The sequence below is a fragment of the Calidris pugnax genome, unplaced genomic scaffold, assembly GCF_001431845.1.
Source record: "Calidris pugnax isolate Ruff unplaced genomic scaffold, ASM143184v1 scaffold132, whole genome shotgun sequence".
Lineage (NCBI taxonomy): Eukaryota > Metazoa > Chordata > Aves > Charadriiformes > Scolopacidae > Calidris > Calidris pugnax.
The window spans coordinates 2,213,899-2,223,303 of record NW_015090910.1 but is presented as its reverse complement, the minus strand read 5'-3'; the positions used below and the strand labels follow the sequence as shown (position 1 = coordinate 2,223,303).

The 9,405-nt window shown below is 43.6% G+C and overlaps 1 protein-coding gene across 2 annotated transcripts in view; it reads right to left on the bottom strand.

Annotated features, from left to right (window-relative positions):
* Positions 1 to 3: 3 nt before the first annotated feature.
* SLC17A5 (solute carrier family 17 (acidic sugar transporter), member 5) overlaps positions 4 to 9,405 on the bottom strand; it is a 21,079-nt gene continuing 11,677 nt past the window's right edge. For both annotated transcript variants that reach the window (XM_014949309.1, XM_014949310.1), the window contains exons 8-11: positions 7,772 to 7,904; positions 6,441 to 6,588; positions 3,212 to 3,302; positions 4 to 1,671 (exon numbers count right to left, since the gene is read on the bottom strand). In XM_014949309.1, the coding sequence (XP_014804795.1) occupies positions 1,534 to 1,671; positions 3,212 to 3,302; positions 6,441 to 6,588; positions 7,772 to 7,904 (510 nt within the window). In that variant the 3' untranslated portion in view covers positions 4 to 1,533. The remainder of the gene's footprint in view (positions 1,672 to 3,211; positions 3,303 to 6,440; positions 6,589 to 7,771; positions 7,905 to 9,405) is intronic.

The window sequence follows — 9,405 nt, the reverse complement described above, 5'->3', positions numbered from 1 at the left end:
AGATGCAGGTGTGAATATTCATCCCATTTATTGTGGAAACACTGACGGTACAACACAGCTTTAACAGACTCCCGCTGAACAACTACTCATTTCATCTGAGCTTCACAGGGTTTATTGTGGAAATGCTGCAGAGACAAACACAGATTCAAACACGGTCCCACCCTCCGAGAAGGTGACGCTTCAAGGAAGGTCAAACCAAAGCTACGAAGTGGCAGCAGATGCCATTTCCCAGAAATGAAGGAGGGCTCCACTGGAGCAGTGGTACAACTGGGCTTCCCTTTGGGATGGGTGGCAGACGGAAAGCCCAGAGCCCGGTGATTTTTCGTTTTCATCCAATTGCTCCAATCCAGGAATCTTTGGCACAAGAGTTTTCCTTTGCTTTATGACTACAGGCTCATTTGTCCCTCCCGAGGCTGCTGTCCCATAGACTTCATTAACGCTACTGGGTGGCACGGTGACATGTTGTGCAAAGGATGCTCTTGAGTGGCAAATTCTGCATTGACCAGCAGTTTATTGCACTAGTTCTTTCTTACTCTACTTTTATCCGACCACCAAACAAGGCTTCTAGAGACGAGAACTGATTTTTCTCATTATTCCCTACGCTGGCCTGATTTTCTGGCGCTTACACCGACAAGCTGACAAATATATCTACACGCAAGAGGGAAGAGTTTCACTGCATTGATTGAAAGAGACAAAAAAACCCGAACTGCCAAACTGAAAGTTATTTTAAGGTAAGTGTGCGGATAACTCCGTTCCTAGCTCGCTCTTGCACGCTGCCGAGGTTCAAACCACAGAGCTGCATTCTTCTTTCTTTCGCACAGATGAATGAAAATAAGGGCTGTTTGAGCACCCTGCCCCACTGAGAACACATGGCTCATTCTGTCAGGCCCAACGGCAGGTTTTACTTCCTCATCTTGTGAAGCTGCTCAGCTTGTGAAGCTGCTCTCATGAAACGGGGAGTGTTTATACACTGAGAACTTGTGCGTAAAATAGAATAAAATCATGTGTGCGTTCCTCACTGACAAAATAAAAGCTTTATAAAAGACCGTAGAAAACTAAAGCTCTTCTAGGTTTTTAAACAGCAAAAAGCCTATTAATCTCATCACAAAAATCAAACCACTTTTTTGGGTAGGATTCTTTGTATGCCACTCCTCTTTACGTGCTCCGTAACCACTTTGCTTTTTCCTCTCATTTCAGTATCAACAAACATCTGCCTACACATTAATTCGGAAAAATATTAATTAAAACCTGGAAGGAACTGGAGCCTAGCACACCGATTTAAAATGTTGTCTCTGATAATATATTCGATATCAAGTCCTAGCACGAAACTATTCTGTTTAATCCAAATAGTTTCTTGTTAGGAAATAGCACACCTATGCCGTCAAATGATTTCCAGTACAAAAGATACACAGATAAAACAGTTGAACTGAAGAGCTCCAAAGACTCCTCGGCATCGGTAGGGAAGGCACTTTTCCGGTCACATAATTGTAGCACATTGGGATTCGGCACAGCTTTGGTATTTCAACACGTCCTTCAGCTCCTGTGCAAGTGATACCCACTGACTGCCCAGTCCTGCACTTCTCCGCTGGCAAAGAACGCAAAGAAAATCGCTCCAAATAGATTAATAGAAGCAGCAATATAGAAAACAGTCTGCCATTCTCCCACAGTATTCTGTCAAAAGGGGAAAAAAAAAAAAAAAAAAAAAACCGCAGTCAATTTGCAGCTCCACGCTCAAGAAAAAGTAATTTTCAAACTGAGGCTACATGCCTCGCCTATTTAAATGTAAATGCTATTCAGCATGATTTCATAGCTACATAAAAGCATTATAAACACAAAAGAGCAAATCATTCAGTTTAGTAATAGATGTGACACAGACAGCCCTACCAGAACTGCATTAGAATATCTGGACCAGTTTATCACCCGAGATGCACAACTTGCCTATCAAAATTCACATTTTTGTAACAAAATCCAAGGGGAAACCCCACCCTGCTGTTGGGCTGGGCGAGCCGAGGGCTGACGTGCTCTGCACCGTGCAGGAAGCTCCTCTTAATCACTGCTAGGGGGATATTCCAGGATCATAAGGTTTTTAGCCCACACAGCGTAGCTATCTTTACTCAGATTTCAAGAAGAATCCGTTAAACTCTGGTATTTAAGAAAAGCCTTAAGACATGGGTAGCAAAGAACTGTGGGGGTTTTCTGTTTTTAGGGGTTTTTTTCCTTTCCATTTTTTAATAAAGAGTAATATCTGCAGATGTCCTAAGACTTTTTTTTTTTTTTTTTTTTTTTTTCAGTTCCAGATGACTACTGTAACAAACCTGCAAATGATCTTACTACTAAACCGGAACAATACCAGAACAATGCATTGGTATGGGGGAAAAACCCCAACCCAACCAACCAACCAGAGTCTCCTACTCCTTAAGATGTCTGGAAAAACCAATTAGTTTGATTTCACGTATGAATGAATATTTTTGTATTATTTTTAAGGAAATCATTGGAGTGATCAGAACTCAAAAAAATTAACTGGATCAATAAACTTACTCCTCTCATCTCCCTTTCTGAAAAGGTTTTAGAATAATTAGTTTGGTTAATTCATTAAAAAAAACAAAACAAACCAAACAAAAAACCATCACACAACTCCTGGATCCCTCTTTCTATTCCAAACCACCCTCTGGCTAAACCACCTTGGAATTCAAATCTAACCCAGTTTAAGTTCTGTGTCTTGTGGAACTAAGCGTAGAATGTCCCAATCCTGTCATACACATCCAAAAGGATGCACTGTGACCCCACACGTCTGAATCCAGCTGCTCACCTCTCTGACAAATGCTGACCTTACAACTCCACACCTCACGGGAGAGACTGACTTTGGAAAAACAAGTAAGAGCTTGTCTTAATTTGCTAAAATAATCCCACAACTGTCTCACCGAGTTGGCATTTTATCTGAGTTTTAAAATAAACTCATTTTACTCCTAGAGAATATAAGGGGTGAGTCACTGAAATTTTAAAGTCCTACACAGGTCTTCTATTTTACCTTTATTTTCCTGATCAAAATCAGAAGAATAAAGGCTAGGAATGAAGTCATTCACAGGACCGGAACAGTACGACTTACATCTATAACCCAGATTTCATTTAATGACTGCAGACTTGAAAATACAGAATTTCCATTCAATGGAGATAAAAATATAACAACTGAAAAAGTAGTAAGCAGACTTACATTATGAGTGAGGTTCTTGGCAATAACTGGCCCCACCATTCCTGGGATGGTGGCAAAAGAATTGGTGATCCCCAGGAGAATTCCAGCATACCTGCAAGAGAAATCGTTAATGCTGCTAATTAACTTATTCTGCTTATCAGCCATGGAGAGAATTGTGCCTAACCTGATCACATAGGCCTCACCTTGATCGCACGGACAGATTAAAACACAAATATTCCAGTGGGAATGGCCTGCTTTTATTCTAGTAAGAACTTGCTGAGTGCTCGGTACACGTCTCTGTTTTCCAGAGGTGAGTTATGGAATTTTGCTTCAATTACTCACGGCCTCGCTCAGGATCCATAATCCAAACCCACATCCCCTTCACTAAGCCACAACCCAACTGTCTGGAACGGATTCACTAAGCCACAACCCAACTGTCTGGAACAGATCCAGGGGAGGTTCAGATTAGATATCAGGAGAAATTTTTTACACTGAAAGGGTTATCAAGCATTGGAAGAGGCTGCCCAGCGCATCACCATCCCTGAAGGTATTTAGAAGCCAGGTAGACACAGTGCTTAGAGATATGGTTTAGGGTGATGGTTTTGTGAGTGTTGGGTTGATGGTGGGACTCGATCTGGAGGGTTCCTTCCAACCTGGCAATTCTGTGATTCTAAGTTAGAAAATAAATATTGTGTGCCTGGAACGGGAAGGACGAAGAGGAGTATGAGAGAGTGCTGTTTGCCAACAGCAAGAGCTGGCTGAGGGATCGCTGCCGAGCAAGTGTCTGCTGAGAAGGCACATCCCCAGATGGGGATCCCTGCATCCCCATCACCTACACCGCAGAGCCCATGCTCCAACAGGGAACAACACCAGTCCTTCCTTTGCCTTTCCGTGGGTCAGGGGCAATGGGAAATGGCTCTGACTTTGCCAGTCTTGCTGATGGCCATTCCTGCAGCTCCCTGGCCCACCAACATGTTGCTCTATCACACACACGTGCATACGCACCAGCGGCCCTAAGAACTCAACGGGAAAGGCTGGCAACTTGCTTAATATCTGAGCCCCAGCATCTCATCTCTAGGCAATCAGAGATCTCTCACAGGAGTGTTGCAACCCTGAAAGATCACGTTTGAAACCGCACCACAAGTGCAGACTTGTGAGAGAGACTGAGGAGAACTAAGAGCTGGACCTTCTACAGCAGAGCTCCACCTGCCAGCCACCAGAGCACGGATGCCTGGGGTCCAGATCTTCAGGGGGATTTGCTGGCTGAAGAATCATACAAAATACTAATAGCTGCAGTTTTCCACAGGGGAAAGGAGCTGTCTCCCCCAGGGATCACCTCAGGCTGTTTAGCAGAGTGAAATTATGTCCTCGCTGATTTTAACATAACAGAATTCCATCTCTAGAGACAGATGCACAGCTTTGATGTGTTATGTACCGAAACAGGAGAATTCAGCCACACAGCATTGTTACAAAAGGCTGGGATACATTTATCCAATCCAAGGATATTAGAGAAACGTGGCTTTTCCTGAGAAAGAGAACCAACCATCTAGACCACTAGTTGATTTTAGACTAAACATTAGGAAAGAATTTTTCACCAAAAGAGTGGTCGGGCATTGGAACAGGCTGCCCAGGGAGGTGGTGGAGTCCCCATCCCTGGCTGTGTTTAAGGGCCGTTTAGATGCAGTGCTGAGGGACATGGTGTAGGGGAGGACTTTGTAGAGTAGGGGAGATGGTTGGACTCGATGATCCCAAGGGTCTCTTCCAACCTAGACAATTCTATGATTCTATGATTTTTTTTCTTGAAAGTCAATGTTAGGTATCAGTTTAAAGCACGGCAATGTATTTTAGACTGAGCTCCAATGCCTTAAACAATCTTTATTTTTTGTAAATGTAGCATGTAGTCACCTTATCTCAGAAAGCATTTAAGAATTAATAGGCCTTTATGAAGCAGAACGTGAAAGTGTAAAAGCTTCCCTTAGGCAGATAAGCACATGTAGCAAAGCTCCATTTAAAGCCTTTAAGTAGAAGCAAATGCATTTTGTCCTCAACACCTTTAAGCACTACGGCACTGCTAACACACCCTCTCCAAATGACACACAGCTTAACAGCTCCCCTGGCCACCCAAGATCTCTGGGCACCGGTTGCTGGCTAAATGCCTCTGGCTATGCCCGGCGTTCCTGGCACAGGTCCCATCCCTGATAAGGCTGGCTGCTGCCTGCAGATAACTCTGCGGAGCCTCCCGCCTGGAACCCGAAGCAAAAGGTGCCGTGTCGAGGTGCAGAGTAAAGCTGGTGGTCCCATTCTGATGGCATGGTGGGCATAACCAAATACACATCGACTTCCAGAGCAGTAAAAACCTCAAGGGAGGTCATTCTCCCCCTCTGCTCTGCACTGGGGAGGCCACAACTGAATACTGCGTCCAGTTCTGGGCTCCCCAGTTCAAGAGGGACAGGGAACTGCTGGAAAGAGTCCAGTGTAGGGCTACAAAGATGATTCAAGGACTGGAGCATCTCCCTTATGAGGAGAGACTGAGAGAGCTGGGACTCTTTAGTCTGGAGAAGAGAAGGCTGAGGGGAGACCTTATCAATGCCTACAGGTATCTCAAGGGCGGGCTGAGGGAAGAGGGAGCCAGACTCTTTTCAGTGGTTCCCAGTGAGAGGACAAGGGGCAACGGGCACAAGTTGGAACATAAAGGATTCCACTTGAATATGAGGAAGAACTTTTTCACGGTGAGGGTGACAGAGCCCTGGAACAGGCTGCCCAGGGAGGTCGTGGAGTCCCCTTCTTTGGAGATTTTCAAGACCCGCCTGGATGCTCCTGAGTAACATGCTCTGACAAGCTCTGGGTGGTCCTTCTTTAGCAGGGGAGTTGGACTAGATGATCTCTATGGTCCCTTCCAACTCTAAAAATTCAGTGAAATTCAGTGAAAAATCAAGAGTAAAACCACCCCAAACAGATATGTGATGTGTTTAGTGTATAACAGGGCTGCAGGAATATTATAAGGGCTCAGGGGAACAGCAATACCAGGAATTGTAATCATGGCAACACACTGATGTAGATTTAAAGAGCGAGAATAGAACACATTTTCCCCACAAGAACAATCTTGTCTCCCTCCCGTCCCCAGCCCCTCCCACTCAGTGCACTGATGGCATCATAAATACGTTAGAAACATCTCCTGCCACCCCAGCAACACAAAAAAAAGGGCCATTAAGACGTCACGTGCTCTGAGCAGAGCTCCAGCAATACTCACGAGGGTGCGATGTCCAGGTGGTTGATGCTGTAGCCAGAGGTGCAGAACCCTCCCAGGGTTGTTGATATGGTCACGAAGGCAACAGCCAGGGCGTAGTTGCAGCCTATGAATCCTGCAGCCACCAAGAACACGGCGGGTCCGATCATTCCTGCAAGACAGAAATCTTAGAATCAATGGACTTTTAACAGGCAAGGTGTTAACAGCCTCTTCTTACATATTTTCTGCACAGCTTTCCCCCCCACCTACTGCACAGAAACCAGTACTGCATCACCTCCACTAACTGGGCCGGCCAGGAACAGCCCCAACCTGCTGCTGCTGCCTCAGGAACAGGAGCCAGGCCACATAAATCCCACCAGCTGCAAAGACCAAACTTCAGCTAGGAAAAAAAACTAACAGAAATCAGCAGATTCCGAAAGGGATCTCACAAATTAATTGCATTTATTGTTATAAAAATAAATAGGCGTGCTGACACCAGTAGGCAAACAGTGCACTGCAAAGACGTTATCCCCATTTAGCCTGTGCAGGAAACTGGATCACCAAAATGGTGTAGGCTTAAAATAAAATTTAAAAAAAAAAATAAAAAAAATTAAAGAGTTTATTCTAAGAGCTGCTTTAGAGAAAGCAACTGAATCAGCAGAATTGAGAAGGCAGCCAGGATGGGCATACACCAAGCAGACTGCAACCTGAAATCTGTGATTTCAGATCATCACTCTTCCCAATTTGTGAAGATCATGTAGGATGCTATTTGGCCCTCCCTCCTGGTAGCAGCTTTGCAGTTTTGCAAGTGTATTCTTCATTCTTCTTCAGCTACTTAAGTCTTCAATAAGCAAAACACTGAAATACCACGGGGCAGGGAACAGGCTGACACAGACCTTTGTCCCGTCTCACTCTGAGAAAGCCATTCATAAGGCATCTTCCTATCAATTATCACCACTTTATCACCACCACAATTATCACCAATTATCACCTGAGCACTTTGCCTGTGACAATAATGTCTTTTGACCTAAACAAAGCTTTTGGCAACCTCTTATCGTTCTCTTATCCAAGAGGCCTAGTTGTTTTTGGTTTTGTTTTTATGGAAAAAGACAGGATTTACTCTTGACAACTTGATGTACAAATAAAGCTGCTCCTCTTTTTTTTTGGTTTTTTTTTTTTTTTAATTGAAAAAGACAGGATTTACTCTTGACAACCTGATGTACAAATAAAGCTGTACATCCAGCCATGCACAGCCCTGCCTGACCTCACGGCAGAATGTCCCACTACTGTCCCAAACCCTGCCTTTTCCCCAGCCTGAGGTGATGACCTGTTCCAGAGATGATACTTGCACCTACCTATGAGGGTGAAGCATTTGCGAACACAAACAGTGGAGAAGTTCTGCTTTTCCCGCAAATGATCAGCAATATGGCCCGACAGAATGATGCATAACCAGCAGCCAAAATAAGGTAGGGCGGATAAAAAACCATTCTGTCAAGGAGACAAAAGACAAAAGACAGTTAAAACACTGAAATGACAATGCAATCTGCTGAAAAATCACTTGTACTGAAGCATTAACAGAGGCTGAAGCAGAGGGGTCAAAGCCACCCATTCACATGGCTCTGGCTGGTACTACCATAGCAGAGAAACTTGGGGACAGAAAAAGCAAAGCATTTTAAAGATACCAATGTGTAAACTCTCCGCTGCATGACTTAATCCATCACTACCAGTGCAGCCAGACAAAAACCTCCGAGGTTTAAATCAGCAGCTGGGCTCAGGAAAAAGAAAACTATACATGAAGGCATCTTGCGGACATTACCCTGACAATGCAAGTTTCCAGGAGCACCGATTCCAATTAGGACAGGCTATCCTGTCCTAGTGGGAGCTGTAAATATTATTCTGAATTTGGAAAGCTACATGGAATCTCAGCAGTTTGTACTACTCCAACTCTTCAGCATTACATTATCCCCCACCTGCCTGCTGGAATCACTGATGCTGGCTGTCACCAGCGAGAGGGCACAGAACTGGGACTGTCATCCAGGCTGGATATCCTGTGAGCCCGAAGCAAAGCTGCTATTCAGGCCCTGACACTACTTGCACTGACATCCCCTGTTAACTCCCATGGCTTTAAACAAGAGCTGTTTAGAGATTTCTGCCCGATTCTGCCTGGTTTTCTGATATGGGGAAACAGAAGGTACTACTACGCTGCGTAAGTTCACAGCCTTTCCATACAATTATGGATAACCACTGACAACAGAGCTATAATTTGACCTAACCTGTGATTAAAAAGACATATTTGGATAGCTATTGGACAGAAATATTCCAGTGTTTCTACACAATTATATAATATTTATTTGTCAAAGACACAGAGAAAACTTCCCTAGGAAATTTAATTTGAAACATGACCAGAAACACATGCCCCCATGAAATCCCCTCTGCCAGCACTCAGACATGCTGCCTGCTGGGTTTCAATGCTCAGCTTTTGAAAGCAGTAAGTAGAATTTTGAGAAATAGAAGATAGCCTCAATAATAAAAAACCCACAACTTTTGCAGCAATATTGAAAGACACAGCATTATTTTTAACCAATCCTTTTATTACAGGATGGAAAGCTGCGGACTATACACTAGCAACTGTATAATGTTTTAAACAGTAATGCAATTTCCATCTAAGTGTGTGGGAACAAAGTTAGACCAACACTATTATGCAAGGGTTTCTTGGTTTGTTTGGATTTTGGTTTTTCTGCTTTTTTTTTTTTTTAAACAACTGTCAGTACTCTAAATCACTCCAAAAGGAAGAAACATAACATAAGCCACTTTCTTGTGGCTTCTTAAATAAGAATGGTCCACCCCCCCAGCCCCATAACTTTCCCCTAATAAATAAATTCATTTAAAAAAAATTCCTGGAAAAGCACTATTCCTAGACCTTAAGTCTACAGTTTCCTCTCAACCTATTTACCTTACTTTAAAAAAAAAAAAAAAAAAAAAAAAAAAA